This window comes from Cynocephalus volans, chromosome 4 (genome assembly GCF_027409185.1).
Source record: "Cynocephalus volans isolate mCynVol1 chromosome 4, mCynVol1.pri, whole genome shotgun sequence".
Lineage (NCBI taxonomy): Eukaryota > Metazoa > Chordata > Mammalia > Dermoptera > Cynocephalidae > Cynocephalus > Cynocephalus volans.
Window position 1 is genome coordinate 19432643 of NC_084463.1, and position 21762 is coordinate 19454404.

Sequence of the window (21762 nt, forward strand, 5' to 3'; positions counted from 1 at the left end):
AGGCTGAGAAGTCCCACAATCTATCCTCTGCAAGCCAAAGACCCAGGAAAGTTAGTGGTGCAATTCAGTGCGTGGCTGAAGGCCTGAAGACCGGGAAGGGGTTGGGGTTGGGTGCTTGATGTAAGTCCTGGGATCCTGAAGGCCAGAGAACCAGGAGCTCTGATATTTCAGCTCAAGAAGAGAGAGAGTGAATTTGCACTTCCTCTGCCTTTTTGTTCTAGTCCTGCCCTCACTGGATTGGATGGTGCCCCCCCCCCCCATACACACACACTGCTGAGAGCCATCTTCTATACTCAGCCATTGATACAAATGCTAATCGCTTCCAGAAACACCCTCACAGATACACCTACGAATAATGTTTTGCCAGTTATCTGGGCATTCCTTAGCCCAGTCAAGTTGACACATAAAATTAACCACTTCAGAGAGGAATGTACAATTCATAAAAGCTTACTATGTGCCAGATGTTTTCTCTATATATTTCATTTAATATCTTAAAATATTCATATCAAGTTCATAAATGATACATAAATATGTTCTCCTAAACATTTAAAATATTACAGTGCTAAAAAAAATTATTCAATGATACTTGTTAAAATGCAGTAAGGAAGACTTCATTCAGGACCATCGTGATATGTCCAGGGACAGTTGCTACCAAGGTCCTGCAGTGGGGGAGAGAGAATAGGTTCAGCTCCGAATACAGCATGGACAAGTGGAAACATAGCATAGGCAAGGAGCAGTGTGGGGTCAGCAGATGGAAAGTTACTAAGGAGAAGCATCAGTGTAAGGGAGATTCTGGCTAAACTGACCTAACAGGATTTTTGCTGGAGGCAGGCCAGTGTGAGCAGACAGCAACCGGTGGCGGGGGATGGGGGGGTGGGGGTGGGCAGAGTGGATGATGAGGAATTGAGGATGATCAGATATTGAGGATATGGGCTTTTTGGTAAACTGGCTTAGCAGTACTTTGCTAAAACTGAATTTTACAAGGAAGTATACAGATGGACCTGAGAGAAGGTTCAGAAGCCTGACCAAAGTTTGGCCAAGCAAAGAGTACTTGTCAACAGATAAACCTAATGAACTTTTACCAATGCTGGTTTCTCATCTTTCTCACCAGAAGTTAGCTATTTTATGAGTCTGATGTGTTTATCTTCCAGACCTTCTTAAAAATATTTTTCATACTATGTATATATGTATCCGTAGAAAGTAATACATATGTATTACTTTGTATGTACATGCATATATGACTGTGTATTTATGTTGAATTCCTCGATTTGTTTTCTCTTAGCGGTGGGCCTTGGAGATCTGTCCACAGTAGTACATATGAGTACAAATCTCCCTTATTCCTTTTACTTTCTGCAATTTTCCTATTGATAACGTATAAGTAATGTACAATTGTTATTATCGCAAACTATACTGTAGTAATTGTCCTCTTTGTGCATACATGTAAACGTTACTCTGGGACAGATACTAAGAAAAGTATTGCAGGGTCATAGGCTGCACACATTTAATGAGCACTGCCAAGTTTTCCTCCCAGTGACTGCACAATTTACACTCTTAATAGCAATGTATGAGACTATTTTTCTCCATATCTGTGCCTTTACTTCATGTTGCCAAACTTGTAAATCTTGGCCAATCTGATGGGTAAAAAATGATATTTCATTGTTTTACTTTGCCTTTCCATGATTGATAGACTGAATTCCTTTCATTTGTTTATTGGTAATTTATAGTTTTCCTATGAGTTTGCCTATTTTTCTATTGGATTTTTTGTCTTATTCTTGTTGATTGTTAGATGTTCTTTGTGTATTCTAGATGCTAACCAGGTGACATTTATGTTGCAAATATTTTTTCAACTTTATAGCTTGTATTTTAACTTTGCAGTATTAAAGTTTTAAATCCGATACACTCTTTTCCCCAGTGGCTTTGCATTATATGTTTTATTTAAGTACATCTTTTTTGCACCAAGGTCATAAACGCTTCCTCTTGTATTTTCTTCTATACTTTTTGGTTTTCATTTTTATGATGAGATTTGGAATTTATTTTTGTGAATGGTATAAATTGGAGATTTTAATCTAATATTGACTGTGGTAATCAATTTCCACTTTGAAAACATGGAGTATGAGATATTTACATTATAGAACTATGGAAGATATAATCCATATATGACGTGACCTGAGTTCCATCAGCCCAGTTATCTGTCCCTTTACTTGTCAATGATCTGTGGAGCAACAGCTATTGCAAGACACTGTGGTAGGTATATGGAGTAGAGTGGAAAACAAGAAAGATGTAATATTTGCCCTTGTAGAGATGACCTTCATGTGATGTGTGTGAATATGACATGAAGGCGTTTGGGAGAAAGAAAACAGAGCTTAAATAACTTACACAAAAAATTTATTGTGATTATTTTAATAATGCTTAATTAAATTAATTATGATTGTTGTAGTTTTTACAAAGGGGTTTCTCCATAGAGTGATATGAGACCTTGTAACTGGAGGTCCTAATCCTGGTGGTGCTGGTAGAGTGTCTGTTAAGGAAAACTTTCTTGAGTAGCAGTATTTGAGCTGAGTCTGCAGGATGAGTAGGCATGCTGAGATTGGGGGTGGTGGGTGGGAGATGGGTTAAGAAAGAATACTTGAAATAATGGGAAATAGTGTATGCAAAGGCTCTGAGGTGGGAAGGAGCTTAGGGTGTTGGAGAAACTGAGAGAAAACAAGTGTGGCCCGGGTCAGAGAGCAGTAGTGAAATGTGTGAGGCCTGGTATTGTGGAAAGGGATCAGATTTCATAGATCAATGGTCTTACCGACCAAATTAAGCCTTATCTGCTGAAGTTAACAGGAAGCCATAGGAGAATTCTGATTAATTAAGCAGCATGATTAGATATACATTTTTGTAAAATCCTTCTGGCTGCTGAGGAGAATGGAAGGAATGAAGAGTGGTTGTGCAGAGATAATATTGTAGGTCAGGTACTTGGATTAAAGCGGTAGTTGTAGAGATGGAAGGCATTTGGTCGTTATTTCTTTAACCCTCATTTGATAAAGAGCAAAGAACTAGTTGTTAGAAAAATAGGTGGTTGTGCACTTAGGATAAAGAGAGATTTTTTTCCCGAAAAACAAAGAAATGGCAGGGGCAATTAGTGAAGTGAACTCAGCTGGAAGTGTGTGTAGGAGTTCCACTCTTCTAGGTGTTCAGTCCAAGTCAGGCTGAATACCAGGTATAGGCAGTGGATTGTTCTGCAAGAGATATGTGTACATGGTATTTTTATAATTGGAATCATTTAAACTTGCAAGGAGAATTTGTAATTCAAAGTGACCTGGTGGTGAGCCACTTGGTCAGGCACTAGACATTTTGGTAAATGTATGACTTACCTATAACTTTGTCTGTATTGTACTTTACATTTTTTTGTGTTGGATTTTTAAAACCATATTTCCAAGTTAATTGGGCATTTGTGAATACCATGGAATGCCAAGATCCTGATAAAAGCAGAGGTGACTTTAGAGATATCCCTTAAGGAAGAAAGCAGGAGATTTAGTCTGCAGCACGTTGAAAAAGATGGTCTTTAGGTAGATAAACTTGGGGAAGACCATGTACTCTATCCTGCTCTTGGGAGTTTAAAGTGCTTATGAAAATCATTACAACAGAAAAAGCAAAGTTGAATATATTACTTGACATATAAGGGAGAGCTATATCACTCAAATCTGATGTTAGTGAGTCTTCTTGAATTAAAAGGGGAAGGGCTGGATTTAGGTAAAAAATTGGAAATTTTGCCCAAATAAAGCAGGGTCCTGAAGACCATTGTCATATTAGTTAAGAAGAAGATTGTTAAGTCTTCTTTAGGAATGGCCATCAGTATGGTCTATATCAATAATTATGGGCACCATTCTTAATGAAGTCCAAGGTGGGTTGAATAGAGCTCTCTGTTGGGTTCATGGTCATATAGCAGACACTTTCATGTGCCCAAGCTTGGGATTCGGAAAGTTTTTTCTTCAACATACTCATGGCATTAAAGATTCTGAGAAGTTTGGTAGTAAAGGAACCTGCTTAACCTTGTCTAACTCTGCATCCTCCCAATTTGAATTCTGAGTCCTGTTTATAATAACTAAAGTCTTGTGGAGCACATCATGAAAATACTGCTTTATTTACGTGTGTACAGTTTCAAGAACAAATTAACTCAAGAGCTCATTGTCAAGGATTTGGCTCAGATCTATCCAGGCGTTCAACCTTGTTATTAAAGTAAAGAAATAATTAATATCCAGGGATCTGAGTAGGAGTTTGTTTATGATATTGTGTGGATGGGTGCTTGTGTGATTTCTTACTCTCTTGTAGAAAAGTGAAATACAGCATTTTGGAAAGACATCTGGGCTCCAGAGACCTAAGAAACAGTAGGGTACAATGTGAAGACTCAAGCTCTATGGTGTTGTCTCTGTGGCCAGGACTCCTTTTCCTCAAAGCAGAGCTCTAGCTCTTTCAGGCACTGGAGGCAGACAACACCCTTCCTGGTGTCTTTGGCCTCCCGTGTTGGTGAAGGAAAGTCAGATCTGAGGCATGTCTCCCTGGAAGTCTTCTTGTAATTCATATCACTCTCGATGCTCTGGTGTTGGAAGCGTCTCCATTGGATAGGCTTCTCTGACTCTGGCATTTCCAACTCCTAGAAATGATACTCTTGCACACTACCCCAAAAATTTTTTTCCAGCAGAATCAGTAGCAGAAACATTGCTTGGTACATGATATCAATACATTAGTAAGATATGAAAAAATGAATGAATAAATGGTATCTATTTTGAGTTTTATGAATTGAAGCCTGGTGGTTTTCTCACACTTGTTTTTCCCTTCTTTATAGGCTCTGTCAAGACGTATTATGTTACTCCCTGTCTGCCATCAGACATGAAACCGTTAAGGAAATAGGCTAGGCCCAGGAAAACTAAGGTTTATGAAACTTGAAGGCAGATTTTTACAAATCTTTTAAAATAATAATGAAACCCAGATCGCACCTCCTCTACTTTAGGTTACCTGGAATTCTTGCCTAAGCCCATGCAAGTCTGAAGTTTTTCCTACAATTTCTGCATATTCTTTGGCCGTGTCTGTGAGCTTCCCTGTGAGCTGTCTCTTATCCAAACTATATCATTCCAGACGTGAAACTTGACCCCTCCTTGAGGTACACACACAACACACACGAACATGAGTGCAGGTGACGTACACATTCGGTTGATACATGCATTTGGTAATGTAGAAGACTCTCCTGAAGGTTTGAGGGGAAAACAGAGTGACATTATGGAAGCATGATTTGAAGTGAATGTGAGGCTTCCCCATTCTTCAAATGCTCCTCAAGCACTTCAACTTGGAGAAATTCCCCAACTCCTTCCCACGGGCTTCAGTGCTGCTTTCTATCTTTCTGCCTTCTTTTTTGTTTTTCTCTCTCTGCCGTTTTCTTCTCTGAAGAGTGTTAAATATTACCCTTATTTTCTCACTCAGGGCACTTTAAACCATTCTTTTGATGATGGGCCTCTTGGTGATATACACACCCTTAAGTTTTGTCTCTCTTGACCTTCAGATGACCTATTTCCCCTGCCAGCCCCAAGACAGTTCCCTCTCTACGAGAAAATCGGGTATAGCAGTTGAGATACCAACATTTTCACCTCGTGACATTTTGTTTTACATTTGCAGTTTTCAATTCAACACTGAAAGGAATGTGCAATGATCCTTTAAAGAAAATCATGGTTTTAATGAGCTTTTAATCGTAGTCTTTCTTTACTGTTGGGAAAAGGACACATAATACTCGTTATTACAAATTGTGACTCACTGACATCATGATTCTATAGAAAGTTTTCCTGCCAGATATCTTGCCTGAGAACAAAGACAAATCAATAGGTTCGTTGCCCGTCTGGAGGGACTTGGCATGCCAGTCCTACACGTGAGCCCTGAACTTAATGTCAGCTGGGGCAGAGTCTTCCAGCAAAAAAGCCTTCGTAAGTGACGTTGGGTCTGAGACTTCTGCTGGCTTCCTAGGCACACAGTCCACCTATACTGAAGCCTAGAGATTGTCATAGTCCGTGAACTGTAAATTAGAACTTTTTGCAAGATTTCCTCAAATTTTGGTATTATCTGGGAATGAATACCTCTAAGTTTATCTAAAAATTTGTATTATGTCAAGGCAAAAGTACCCTTATTGAGATATTATCAAACAAAAAAGCTGGTGCATTTCAAATATTTCCGAAGGACTATTAGAATTGGTTAGGAGACTCCTGGGTACTTCTCTTAGGGTGCAGATAGCAAGAGCTGAGAAAATGGGGTCTGGAGTGTCTTCCTTTGACGAGGAGACGGGTCAAAGACAGTTGTCATAAACAAAGAGGGAAATAGGAATCTTTACACTTTTGAAAAGTTGCTGACATTTGTCCCTGACTTTAGGGGTTTCTACTTACAGTTTACAGTTGAGAAAGTCCTGAGTTCCTCCTCTGCATCTGAGGGTATCCTGGGATTTCCTTGGTAGAGGATTAGGTTGCTTCTCTTCCAGTAGAACTCAGTTCTTTTATATGTGACAAATTCTTATAGGGGACCCTAACTGCCATGGTTTGCTTTCCCATCTTTATCTCGCTACCACATTGAACTAGAACTTCTGGGATCTGGGGGAAGCCTGTTTTACCAATCTTCTCCACAATCCTCTCTCTCACTTAATTTTTGTATCTGCCTCAAGCTCGTTTTTATGTGTTGCCCGTTTTACTTTGCATGACGCCTCTTTGGACAAGTCATTGCCTTTCTTAGGGCTCCTTTCACCTCCTTGTTTCTAATGGTATAAATGAAGGGGTTCAGAAGGGGTGTGAGGATCGTATTTAGCACAGACACCACCTTATTAATCTTGAAGGAGGAGTGTGCTGTGGGCCTCAGGTACATGAACAAAACAGCTCCGTAGAGCAGGGAGACAACCACCAGGTGAGAGGCACAGGTAGAGAATGCCTTTTGGCGGCCAGTAGTGGAAGGAATCCGGATGATGGTGGACAGGATGTAGCTATAAGATATCATAGTAAAGAGGAGTGACCCTGGGATCACAAGAATGGTTGCCAGGACACCCAGGAGTTCCAAAATGCTGGTGTCTGCACAGGCTGCTTTCAAGATGGGACCAACATCACAGTAGAAATGATTGATGACATTGTCACCACAGAATGGCAACTGGATGAGCAGCAGCATCTGACAAAAGACGATGGTGAAGCCCACCACCCAGGGGCTGAGGGCCAGCTGCAGGCAGAGGTTGCTGGTCATGATGGTGGGGTAGTGAAGGGGCTTGCAGATGGCCAGGTAGCGGTCAAAAGACATGACCATGAGGACCAAGAACTCGGTGGTGCCCAGGAAGAAGTGGAAGAAGGCCTGGAGCAGGCAGCAGAGAGTGCAGATGACTGTCCTGGTGACCACAAAGGTTTCTAGCAATTTGGGGATGACTGTGGTGGTGTACCAGATCTCCAGGAAGGACAAGTTGCAAAGGAAGAAGTACATTGGAATTTGTAGCCTGGGCTCAGCACAGACAATAGCAATAATCAGCCCATTGCCTGCAAGGGTTAATATGTAGATAAGAAGGATCACTATGAAGAGAGGGGTTTGTAGTCCTTGGATATCAGGAAAGCCTAGGAGGATGAACTCTGTGATTGCCGTGCCATTTCTCATGTCCCTTGATATCCTGGAAAGACAGGCAAGGAAGTAGCACCTTCAAATCTTAGAGCACAGTCAAAGGTAGTTGGGACAATAAAAGGAGGGTTCTGTCTATTTATGATCCTTCAGGACCTGGCTCTATCTCAGGTGTCTTCTCCCCCACAGACAAATACACACTGGGCATCCCTTTCTTACCGATGATTTGGCTGGTTTTTTAGCCAGCAAAACCAGCTTTTAATGGACTATGGAAGTATTAACTACACTGGACAAATGGAAAAGTATTTTTTTGCTCTTATATAGCTATTAGCATAATCATTTTAAATGTGATGGTTTATCTGTCAATAATCCATAAGCTCACTTTAAATGAATAGTGTGTATAATGAAGTGTACGTAAACATAGCAGTGAATGCATAAGAAATTAATCCTCATTCCCATATTATATTCTGAAAGAGAATTCTTGACTATATTACAGATATGTTTAAGAAAGCCAATATTGTGTGTGTGTGTGTGCGTGTGTGTGTGTGTATAAAAGTAACTAAATATCATTGCCATTATATTAGTGGTGAGATACAACTTAGACAATGAACAGAAAAGAACACACTTCCACATTCTAATTTAGACTCAGTTTTTAAGAAGACTAAAAAAACTATTCAGGGGCTGGCTGGTTAGCTCAGTTGGTTACAGCAAAGTGTCATAACAGCAAGGGCAAGGGTTCTAATCCTTGTACTGGCTAGCCACCAAAAAAACCATAAAACAAAACAAAAAATCCCCCAAACAAAAAACTATTCAAACTAAATGAAAAAAACTGTTTAGGAAGTAGAGAAATGTACTAAACGTAAATTCAAAATTCCAGGACCAGAATGGCATTTAGAAGAATCTAATAAATGTATATCAGATAAAGATCTCTAGACACTAACCTAAAAAAAAGTGAAAAGGCTAGCCAATGAAAAAAAAAAAAGTTAAAAAAAAAAATTACTTAGTCCAAAGGAAGGATTTGGAAATCCTGGAAAGTACATTCCTATCAAAACCTTCCTTTGAGACTATCTTTTTATAGTAAGTAAAGCATTCCTATTTGTACATGCATAGGCTGAGTACTTTTTGTTCTATAAAATTTACTAGGAAATGGTAAAACTACTTCCTTTCTTATTGAGGCTATTCTTCCAAATGATTTTCCTTTGAAATAGGCAAGATAACTTACTGTGAAATAAACTGCATGATTTTCAAAGTCCATCGGAAACAGCATGAAGGAGGCAGATAGATTACAGGGTATTGATAGGTTTTCTAATTCTTCTCCCATGTGAGGAAAATTAATTCTCTGAGAAAAATACTTCCATTTCCTTCCACCTCTTTTCTAGACCAAGAAAGTATTATTCTTTGTCTATAATGTCACAAGCTCCAGTGATTTTCCATTAAATGATAAGAGACAGAGAAATACTTGAATTTGCACTAATGGCTAATATAACTGTCCACAAGCCTGCTCTCTCTATACAGGGTAGATAAGAAATTATTTTCATCTGCCATGCAGAGGAGAGTAACAGTCTCTCCAGCCCAATATAAAATTTCCAAGGGCTAAACATCCCACAATTTGGAGAATTAGACCTATGAATTCCACAAGCTTTTGTTGAGAGCTTACTATATTCACGCCCTACTAGGTGATTAAGGAGCTTATCACTTGGACAGGGAGAGAGACCGTATGCAGTAATCACATGACTCAGTGAGTACGAGTATAGGGTGTGCTCAGATTGTTTTGGGAACACTCCAAAGGAACCCCTTACCCAGCCTGGGCAGGGGTTAAAGGAGGTTTTCCAGAGGAGAGGCCTAGGCTGAGTTTTAGAGTTCAATCGGAAAAGAGAGTGGAGTGGTGGGGTGGGGGTGGGGAATGCATTCCAGACAACGATCCAATGTTTGCAAAGGAAAACAGGGAATCCCATTTGAGCTGGAGCTGGGGGTCAGGCTTGACCTGGCAATTCTGATAAACTAACAGGTGGGGCAGTTTACATGATGGATTTATGAGGTTTTTGGAGGGGAGGATGTTGAGTCAGAGAGTTTTCTTAACATGGGCGCGCGCGCGCGCGTGTGTGTTATGATGTCAGCCTTCCTGACCAACACATGCACATGTGTATCTAAGCTTTATGGAGGAAGGGGCTGCAGGTGGAACCTGCATAAGCTCTTTTGAGATCCTGGTCACAACAACACTGCTGTGGTAGCCGGGTGACCACTTGGGGCACGTACAGGGGACAGACATATTCTCTCCACTTTTGTAAGGAGCATGGCTTGGCTTTGGCACCATGAGGACACAGAAGTGGCAGCAGTGGTGGCAGCAGAAATGGTACCAGCAGAAGTGGCAGTGCCTGGTGAAAGGACCAGCCCTCAGCAGAAGGGATACAGAGCAAATACAAGTGGCAGGGTCTGGGCGGTAGCTGTCCCGACAGCTGTGGACTGGGTTGTGAGTGCACGTGAAATTTTGTGACATTTTCAGGGAGGCTGGATGTCTTGCATTAGCAGGTAAAAGCAATATTCAGAGAAACACAGGAAAGCAGCCATAGGAAACTAAGGTCATAGGGGGAAACTACTGGAGTAAACACTGAAGTCCATATGCTTATCAAAACTTAATCCTCTACTCTAGACTCTTTTTTTGTCTTTTAGATAAATCACAATGTACAGGGTCAAATGGTATTACTTCTCATTTTCCCGTGTCTGTCAGTCACCTGTCCTGTTAATTTTACCTCCTTGCTCACTCCCCGATCGTTCCCCTCTTTCCATCTCATCCACTCTGGTTCATGCCATCATCTCTCATCAGGATTACAGAACAGACTCCTGTGTCCTGACTCCTGACTTGCCACACTTTCCTAGCCATAGTTCAAATTGTAGCAAGGCTAGCCATTCTAAAACACCACTCTGTGTCCCTCAAAACCTTGAAGGTTACACCGAAAACTTCTTAGCATGACATTCAAGGCCATTGATGACCCGGCCTTACCTACCTTTCCCCCGATCTTCTGCCATTTTTTCTTTTTTCTTCCCTGAGTGATGCTCTGTACTTGTCGAGTTATTTGGCTTCAAAGGATGGCAGACTGCAGCCCTATTTTTGTAAATAGAGTTTTACTGGAACACAGCCACACTCACCTGTTTGCATATGAGGGTGCTTCAAAAATTTCTTGGAAAAATAAAAGATAATACAAATTTTTCCATCAACTGTTTCAAGACCCCTCGTGTTGCCTGTGGCTCTGCTTTGGTGCTATAATGGTGGAGTTGAGTAGTTGCAGCAGAGACCATGTGGCTCCCAGAGCCTAAGATATTTACTATCTGGCCCTTTACGGAAATAGCTTGCTGACCCCCACTCTGGTTTCCTGAGTGTGCCATTCTCTCGCGTGCTTCCTAGGCATTGCACGTACTGTTCCCTTTACCTAAAATACTCTTCCCCACTTTCTCCATTTTGGTTGAGTCCTGTCTGACTTCCAGATCTCAGCTTAGGAGCCACCTACGTGGGAAGCCTTCCCTGACCTCCTGTCTCCAGTCACATTAAGGTGCTGCTCCCCCATGCTTCCATAATGCCCCGTGCATATCTATATCTGAACACTTTCAGAATTGTATTTACTGTTTGCCTGGCTTTCTCCATAGACCTAAACCTCATGCAGGCAGCAAAAGTATGTGCAGGGTCTAAGCCTCGGGCTTGACATAAATTAAGCCCTCAGAAGATATTTTCTGAATGATTATACAAATAGATAGCTTGTTGACACTTTGTCCCCAGTAACCTGTATGTTTGTGTAGACTGATACATGCATGTGTTTATATGTACTGCACTCTCATATTTCAAATGTTAGAATCGTGTCATAATAGGGACTGTTTGCTGAAAAATGTCTGCCACTGCTTCCAGCTTTTCCTTACCTGAGTTCTGTTTTATCTTTCCCTAATCAGGAATATGCTGTTTCTTACTCTGTTCTGGTTCCTCTCCCAGCTTCTCCAGACTGCCTGAGTACAGATAACTTTCTTAACTCATTTAATGCTCAGTAGCTTGAGACTGACTTGAGTCATTTTTTCTGAGCTATGTTGTCGCAATAAAAAATCCTGTGTTTTTTAAAAAACTTTTCAAAGTCTTAGGAGAGAGAGAAAAAAGGAAAGTATTAGCATATTTATTCTCTTTACTGGATTTGAACTAAAGGCAAAATCTACCACACCTTGTTTATTTGTTTGTTTGGTTTTTTTTAATTTCAATTTTTAAGGTTTTGATCATGGAGTAAATTTGAAGATGCCCAGTAGTGAACAACCTTCAGGCAGAGACATCAAGTACATCTATTATATGTTCCACAAATAGAAATAAACTGAGAATTGTTATTTGGGAGACTGCACTAAGTTAGAACTCAGATAAAGACAACCAGTTGGAAATTCATCCCAAGGACTGAATAAAGACCACTTGCTTTGAGGAAGGTCCAATTCGAGGTCACTGTTAGGACTTTTCTGCATGAGACTGAAATCCATTTATTAGAATTTAGTTAAAGGCATCAGGGTACTCTGGCTAACTGTATCTATTCATTCCAGAGAAAAGCAAAACTTTACCTATAATAGTACTCTTTTCTTCTTTGGCAAAGCAATACTCACAGCACTAATGATTCCCAGGAAAATACTTCTGGTCCTGCGGTTTGTCCTTGTACACAAGTGGACTGACAGGAAAGGAAAGTCTGCTTATAAAGGCATTATAATTGAAACAGAAAATTTTTCTTCTTATTGCTGCACTTCGAAAATGAATCTCTCTTTCTAGAATTTAAGGCAAGTGCCTTTTATGCATCACTGAATTTTATTCATAAAGCTTTCATAAAATAGCAAGGTTTTTTCAGCATTTAAGAGAATTGCATTGAGAGTGATTAATACATCAGTTCACACTAGGCCAAGATATCTTCTCTGAAAATAATGATTTGTTAGTGGGCCACTTCCATAACTTCCTCTGGGACATCAGTCTCCACAGGTGTGCTCTGGATGTCCCAGGAGACAAGGAAAGCCTCTCTAAAAGCTTATTCATCAGTCAAGCTGAGGAATTTGGAGTTTTCTAAATTTTAATTGGTACCAGTCATCCCTGCACTCCTGAGATAATTAACCAAAGTCTGAGAATCTCATGATTTTAGGGGTTTCAGATCTTAGATTTTTCAGTTTCTCCAAGAAGAAAATTCGGTGGTATCTAATTAGTTAAATGGAGTCCTCTAATAAACTGAATTAAATCAATGGTAGAACATTTGATCAACAAGTTGAAAAGTGGCCGTGTATGCAGGAAAGCAAGAATTTAATTATATTTGATTTTCTTGTGAATGATCTTATGGTGATAAATGAAAAGACAGAGGCCAAAAGTATTGAGGGTCCTATAGAAAGTTGATGGATATAGCATGTAAAGCTAACTGTGGAGGAGGCTCTGCAAAACAGGAAAATGGAGTTAGTATTGTAACCTTAAAAAAATAAACTTTAATGAGGATAGTTTATATAGAATAAAATGCACTCATCTTAAGTATATAGTTCAATGACTTTGACAGATATATACACATGTGTAATCCACTTTAATTAAGATACAGAATTTTCTTAGCACTCCAAAAAGTTTCTTTGTGCCCATTTTCAGTTCTGCCTCAACACCCTTACACCATCACCGATCTGATCTCTATGTCTGTAGATTAGTCTTGCTTGTTGTATGATTTTGTATAAATTGAGTCATTTGGTATGTATACTCTTTTGCGTCTGGGTGATTTCACTTAGCAAAATGTTTTTGAGATTCATCCATGATGTTTAGTATAACAAGTTCATTCCTTTTAACTGCTGAGTTTCCGTTGTTTAAATAGAGCACATCTTGTTTATTCACTTAGTAGTCAATGAGCATTTGGATTGTTTCAGTTTTTACTATTACAAATAAAGTTGTGGTGAACACCAGTTAGGAATATTTTTGTGGGCATATTTTTTCATTTATTTTATGTTAATGACTAAGAGCAAAATTCCTGAGTCATCAGGTCAACATATATGTCACTTTTTTCTGATGTTTTCTGATGAGGTTGCACCATTTTACAGTCCTATCAACAACTGTATGGGAGTTCTAGTTAGTGTGCATTCTGACCAACATTTGTTATTGTCAGTTTAAAAATAAATTAGGCATTATAGTAGGGATAGGGTTAACTCATTATTAATTTACAATTATTTTCTTGATGACATGACACTAAACCCATTTTCATATGCTTATTGACCCTTCATCTTTTGTAAAGAGTTGGTTTAAATCTTTTGCCCATTTAAAAAAATTTGTATTATTTTTCCTTTTATTATTGAGTTATAAATGTTCTTTATTATTGACTTGAGTCCTTTGTCAGATAAAAAAAAATTGAGAATATTTTCTTGTATTCTGGCGTAAGCCGGAATTGATTTTTTTTTCATTTTGATATATGGAAATTTTAAATTTTCTAATCTAATTTATCATTTTTCTTTTTATGGTTTATGTTTTTTGTATCCTGTGTAAGAAATCTTTGCCTACCCTAAGATTGCAAAAGTTTCCAAGTTTTTTTTTCAGATATTTAGGTTTGTGATTCATTTTGAGTTAATTTTTGAGTATGGTGTGAGTTAGTGGCTGAGGTTTATTTTTCTTCCTCACTGAATGACTAGTTATTCTAGTAATATTTATTAAAAAGACCCTCCCCTTTCTGCTTGAACTGATTTCATGCCTCTGTAAAAACATCAGTTGATTATATATATGTGTACCAGGGTACTTCAAAAAGTTCACGGATTTAAATTCTTTTTTAATTCTATTTTTTAAATGGACTTTTTAAGTACCCTCATATGTGTGTATAAATAAATGTATATGTACATGTGTATTTGTGAGTCTATTTCTAGATCCTTCTTCCATTGATCATCTATCCTTGTACCAATGCCAAGAGGTTACTATATTTTTACAACAAGTCTTGAAATCAGAGAGTGTAAATTCTCTAACTTGTTATTTTTCAAGATCATACTGGTTTTTTTTTCTCCTATGCATTCCCGCATAAATTTTAGAAATAGCTTGCCTTTTCGGCAAAGAAACCTGATAGAATTTTGATCGGGGTTTTATTGAGTTAATTATGGGAACATTGCTATATTAATTTTTAAAACTTCTTTCAACAATGATTTATAGTTTTGTAGTTTCAGTGTAGTATTTTGTTAAATTTTGTCCCCCAGTATTTTATGTTTTTGATAGTGTTGTAAATGGCATTTAAAATTTTTTAATTTGGGGCTGAGCCCGTGGCCCACTCGGGAGAGTGCGGCGCTGGGAGCGCGGCAACGCTGCCGCCGCGGGTTCGGATCCTATGTAGGAATGGCCGGTGCACTCACTGGCTGAGTGCCGGTCAAGAAAAAGACAAAAAAATAATAATAATAAAAATAAAATAAAAATTTTTAATTTTGCAATTTTTGTAGCTAGTGCATGTTGCCAGTATATATTACTAGTATAGAAACACAGTATTTTTGTGTGTCCGCCGCGGGTTCGGATCCTATGTAGGAATGGCCGGTGCACTCAGGGGCTGAGTGCCGGTCACGAAAAAGACAAAAAAATAATAATAATAAAAATAAAATAAAATTTTTTAATTTTGCAATTTTTGTAGCTAGTGCATGTTGCGAGTATATATTACTAGTATAGAAACACAGTATTTTTGTGTCTTTTATCCTGCTTCCTCGCTAAATTCAATTGCAGGATTTTTTTATGTGTTCAATTATGTCTGAAAATAAGTACCTTATTTCTCTCTTTTCTCCGAAGGGTAGGACGTGTAGTACAATGCTGAATAGAAGTAGTCAGTGCAGAAATTCTCCTGCCTTGTTCCTGATGTTGAAGGAAAAGGCTTAGTTTTGGCACATTAAACATGTTAGCTGTTAGATTTTTGTAGATGCTCTTCATCAGGCTGAGGAATCTTCTTTCTGTTTCTATTTTGCTGTGATCTTTTTTATTGTGAATAATTATTGAATTTTGGCAAATGATTTCTCCATGCCTATTGAGATGAACATTTGGTTTTTCTCCTTTATTTTGTTAATGTAGTGTATTATAATTTTTTTTTTCTTTTCTTTTTTTGTGGCTGGCAGATTTGGGAATCTGGACCCTTGACCTTGGTGTTATCAGCACCACACCCTATGAAATGAGTTAACCAGCCAGCCGTAATTGACTTTCAGATGTTTAACCAACATTAAAATTCTGGTATAACCCAACTGGTCATAAAATATTACTTCTTTTCCGTGTTGCTAGATTCAATGTACTAATACCCTCCCTGTTGAAGAAATTAGTGTCTATGTTCATGAGGAATACTAATCAGTAGGTTTTATTTTACTTGTATGTTTTTGGCTTTGGTACCAACACAATACTGGCTTCATCAAAGGAGTTGGGAAGCACTACTTCCTAGATCCTTCTTCTTTATTTTCCAAAGGATTTCATGTAAGATTTGTATTATTCTTTCCTTAAATATTTGGAATGAATTAATCCATGAAATTACTTGGGCCTGATGTGGCCTTGTAGAAAAGATTTAAACTGAGAATTCAATTTCTTTAGTAGACACAGTGCTATTAAGACTTCACATTACTTCGTGTATCTGTTTTCACTATTTATGCTTTTTAAAGAATTTGTTCATTTCATCTACGTTGTCAAATTCATTGGCACAAGATTGTTAATAACCTTCTTATTATCCATTAATATCTGTAGTGATGGCCCGTTTCATTATTCTTATTGTTAATTTGTCCCTTCTCTCTATTTTGATCAGACTAGCTAGTGTTTTATCACTTTTATCGATCTTTTCAAAGAACCATCCTTTTGTGTCCTTAATTTTTCTCTGTTTGTTACTTTAGTATTTCACTTATTTCTGCTGTTATTTAACTGTTTTTCTCCTTTCTACTTACTTTTGGTATAAGTTAATTGTCCCTTTATCATAATGAAATATGCCTCTTTGCCTCTGCAATATTACTACTTCAGGATTCTACCCAGTCAGATATTAACATAGCTAATCCATTATTACAGTTAGTATTTGCAGAGTATATTTCTTATCATATTAATTTTAACCTGTCTTCTATGTCTTTATATTTCAAGTGTGCTTCTAGTAGACAACATATAGTTGAGTCTTGCTTTTTTAGCCAATCTGACAATATCTGCTTTAAACTGGTGTGTTTATTTGACATTTACCTTTAATGTAATTATTGAAATGGTTGGTTTAAAATCTGCCATCTTGTTGTTTTTTATTTTTGCCATCTGTTTCTTGTTTCTCTGTTTCTCTTTTTCTTATGCATTAACAATTATTGACAATATGTGTTATGTATTAATACTGATTAATAATAATAGCTATCTTATGTATTCATAATAAATATTTTTAGTATTCCATTTTATCTTCTTTATATTTCTTTTTTTTATTGGTTGCCCTAATGTTTAACCTATTGCAGTTTACCTACATATAATATTATATCACTTTATGTATAATGTTAGAATCTCACAACAAAATGCTTTCATTTCCCCCTTATCATTTGCATTATAATTGTTTTACATTTTACTCCTATATTTTTTATGAACTCCGCATTACAGTGTGATTAATTTTTGTTTAAACAGATAGTCATATAGCCATGTTTTCAGAAAATTTTTAAAACAAGACAAAGTTTTTAAATGTAATACCTGATACCATAAAACTTGTATGAGAAAACATAGGAGAAAAGTTTTTTGGCATTGGCCTTGGCAATGATTTCTTGGATATGACACCAAAAGCACAGGCAACACAAACTAAACTAAAATAGACAAGTGGGATTACATCAAACTAAAAACATTCTGTACAACAAAGGAAAGAACAAGTAAAAAGGCAACCTATGAAATGGGAGAAAATATTTGCAAACCATATATCTGATAAAGGGTTGGTATACAAAATATAAAAAGAAGTCCTACAATTCAATGGCAAAATAACAATAACAATAATAATACTAATAATACTACTAATACTAATAATAATCATGATAACCTGACTGAAAAATGGGCAAAGGACTTGAATAGACATTTCTCAAAAGAAGACATAAAATAGACAACAGGTATATGATGTCAAACATCACTAATCATTAGGGAAATGTAAATCAAAACCATAGTGAGTGGCTGGGCCTCAGCCCCCTTAAGGGCCGGGCGGGGCTTGGAGTGCTTGGTTGGAGGCCAGGCCAAGGCCAGAGCAGATTCCTTCGGGACCTGGGAGCTGTCGTGGGAATCACGGTGTCGTCCTGGCCAGGGTGCTGCTACTGCTCATTCTGCTGGTGGTCCTGGGACTGGCCGGCCTCTACTTCCACCCTGGCCAGTTGCTACCAGCCCCTGTGGGGGGACCAGGTGTTGCTGTCTGGGAACAAGACATACCCCCAGCATCATGAGTTCTTGGCTCAATCAGATCTACCCAAGATCTGAGACTGGCGCAACGTGGGTGGTGTCAGCTATGCCAGCATCACCAGGGACCAGAAAATCCCCCAGTACTGTGGCTCCTGCTGGGCTCACTGCAGCACTAGTGCCATGGCAGATCAGATCAACATCAAGAGGAAGGCAAGTGGCCCTCCACCCTGTGTTAGTCCAGCACGTCAGGTGCTGTTGCAACGCCTGTGAGGGGGAGATGACCTCTCGGTGTGGAAGTATGCCCACCTGCACGGATTCCCTGATGAGACCTGCAACAACTACCCGGCCAAGGACCAGTAGTATGACAAGTTTAACTAATATGGAACATGCACCAAATTCAAGGAGTGCCATTCCATGCAGAACTACACCCTTTGGAAAGTGGAAGACTATGGCTCTGTCTCTGGGAGGGAGAAGATGATGGCAGAGATCTACTCAGATGGTCCCATCAGCTGTGGTATAATGGCGACAGAAAGAATGGTGAACTGTTACACTTCTCATTGTGTAATGGAGACAAAAAAAATATTACTCAAAGCAGCATAAATGCAATATGAAGCCCAAAGGGAATTCACCTAAGCAACTCCTCTGTTAGAAGGAGAAAACCGGTACAGCCCCAATTCAAAGTTAGCTTCTGCTTTTTTTGGTAAAGACAAGGAAGTTTGACAAGAAACATCAGTTGATTCAATCATTTCAAAAGGACACAAAGACATGGGCAGTGTGACAAAAGTTATCTATGGCTAAGCATAGCTTAAACAATGGAAACCAGTAACATCAGTAAAATTAACAACGTGACATTCCAAAGTACAATTTGTGAAAAGCTAAGTTGGTCAAACTGCGATCATTATCTAAAATACAACCTCTCCTTAAATGATTTAAGCAAAAGTTACATTCTTACGATTAAATCTAAGTATAATTGTCTCTAAAGTTTCCACCAACAGACATCTTGCCCTTAGCAAACATTTTTTCACCTATTTCCCTACAGCAGTTTTTTTTAAATCTCTTAACAGGAGCGGTATGTCAACCACCTGTTAGCTCTAAAATCATTAAAGTATACAATCCCATACCTAAGCAGTGATTAGAGCTGATTAGACGGGCTGTTGCCTGGCTAGCTGTGGGCTTTTGCCCTCTGGCCGGGGGCTTTTGCCGTATACATGTATTACCTAAAAACCCTATTCTAAAAATCAACTGAGAATCAAGATTTCTAACCCTCTACAGTGAACTACACGGGAGGCATCTATGCCAAATACAATGTACAGCCTACGTAAAGCATGTCATATCTGAGGCAGGGTGGGGTGTCAGTGATGACACTGGATCGTCCAGAAGTCACAGGATGAACCATGGGGTGAGAGCGGCTGGATGAGGATGGTGACCAACACCTACGAAGACAGGAAGGGAGCCAGTTACAACCTTAATGACGAGGAGAATTGTTCTTTTGGGGACTCTACTGTTTAAGGTGGATATCTCTGAAAGAGCAGCTTTTAAAGAAAGGATAACATGAGCCATAACCAGAGGGGATCCTACCACTGTGTGCACCAGGCTAGTTGGCAGGAACCGGGGTGACTGACTGATATCAATACTGGACGGCTGGTACTGGCACTGAACACCTGGAGGGGTGCCTGTCAACATGAGGCCCGACGCGGTACTGGCAGAAAGAGCGTTCCTGAGAGAGGAGCTGAAGACAGGAAGAGTGAACACCTGCACGATGACTGCATCAGCTACCTGGTGAAGAAGGGATCCACGGGACAGCAAATTATGAACACCCTTTTTCTTCAGGAGGGCATGGTATTTTGTATTTAGCAACTGTGGTCTATAATATGGCATTTAAGAGGTAAAAAAAGTTCAGGTTTATCACCTGTTCTTATGGCACCTTGGAGTCAATGGGGGTGGTGGTGAGGAGAGATGGCAATTTTGAATTGCCCAAGTGGTGAATAAAATATCCAACCTCACGAGAAACAAACGAATGAAAAACAAAGCCACAGTGAGATAGCATACCTGTTAGGATGGCTATTATGAAAAAAAGCCCCCAAAAACAAAATACAAATGTTGATAAGGATATGGAGAAAAGGGAACACTTGTACACTTTGGGAATGCAAATTGGTGCAGCCACTATAGAAAACAGCACGAAGATTTCTCAAAAAATTAAAAATAGACTACCCTGTGATCCAGCAGTCTCACTTCTGGGTATGTATCCAAAGGATATGAAATCAGAATCTCAAAGAGATATCTACATTCCTTGGTTTATTTCAGCTTATGTACAATAGCCAAGACATGGAAGCAACTTAAATGTCCATGAATTGATGAATAGATAAAGAAAATGTGATATATATATACAGTGCAATATTATCCAGCCTTGAAAAAGAAGGAAATCCTGCCATTTGCAAAAACATGGATGAACCCAGAAGACATTATGCTAAGTGAAATAAGCCAGACACTGAAGGACAAATACTAATGACACCACTTATATGATACACATAAAATAAAAATTTATAGAATGGTGGTTGCCAGCAGCTGGGAGGATAGAAAGAGGGTGATATTAATCGAAGGGTACAAAGTTTTACTTACACAGGATGAGTAAGTCCTGGAGATCTGCTAGCAGTGCAGGGCTTATAGTCAACAGTACTAAATGGTTTACTTAAACATTTGCCAAGAGGGCAGATTTTATGTTAAGTGTTTTTATCACATACACACAAACTAGTAATAATAAATAAAGAAGGTGGGAAAAAAAACTTTGAGAGGTGATGGATAGGTTTATGGCAGAGATTGTTCTAATGGTTTCATGGGTGTATATTTATACCTATACTGATCAAGTTGCATACATTAAATATAAACTGCTCTTTATGTCTCAATCATACCTCAGTAAAGGGATTAAGAAAGTTTTATATGTATTTTCATATTTATCATTTCCAGTGGTCTTTTTGTGCGTGTAGATCAGGGCTCTGATTTTTTTTTTTTTTTAGCCTTAAGAAATTCCTGTAACATTACTTGTAATGAAGGTCTGACGGCAAAAATTTTTCTCAGGTTTTTGTTTGTTTGAAAATCTATTTATATGCCCTACATTTTTAAATAATGTTTTTACTGGATATAGAATTCTAGGTTGACAGTTTATCCCCCACCTTCAGCAGTTTAAAGATATTGTTTAAAAATATTGTCTTCTGGCTTGCATGGTTTCTAATGAGATGTCATCAGTATTATTATTGATGCATATATATAATATGTGTGTATTACCTCTTCTTTAAAATTCTTATCATTGCTTTTCAGTAATTTAGTTGTAATGTGTGTCATAGTTGAGTGTTCAATGGGGCTTATTGAGCCTTGTGAAAACGCAAATTTATATTTTCACCCAATTTGGAATAATTTTTGTCATTTTTTTTGAATATTTTTTCATTAACTATTTTTTCTGCATCCACCCACTTTTGCTGTATTCCAATAATGCATACAATATATTGCATGATATTATCCCAAGAGCTACTGAGACTCACTTCATTTGTTTTTAGCTTTTTCCCCACTTGCTCCTGCAGTTTGAATAGTGTTTATGCTCAGCCTTCACATTTTTTTATTGTGAAGTGTTTATGGGCTCACCCAGTGAATTCACTTCAGCTCTATGTTTCAATTGCTTCTTTTTTATGTCTTTCATTTCCTTCCTCAATATGTTCACATTTTTTAAAATCATAAATTTATCATAACTGTTTTGAAATCATGTCTAATAATTCTGTCATCTTTGTTATTTTGGGGTATATTGCTGTTGACTGATTTTTCTCTTCATT

General features: G+C 38.3%; 1 protein-coding gene and 1 pseudogene across 1 annotated transcript; one reads left to right on the forward strand and one right to left on the reverse strand.

Annotated features, from left to right (window-relative positions):
* Nucleotides 1–6705: 6705 nt before the first annotated feature.
* On the reverse strand, nt 6706–7674 carry LOC134374685 (olfactory receptor 6X1). The gene has a single exon (XM_063092588.1). It carries the CDS (start codon nt 7642–7644, stop codon nt 6706–6708), a length of 939 nt encoding a protein of 312 aa, XP_062948658.1. The 5' UTR covers nt 7645–7674.
* Nucleotides 7675–9917: 2243 nt separating this feature from the next.
* On the forward strand, nt 9918–19450 carry LOC134375871 (cathepsin Z-like; annotated as a pseudogene).
* Nucleotides 19451–21762: the final 2312 nt, after the last annotated feature.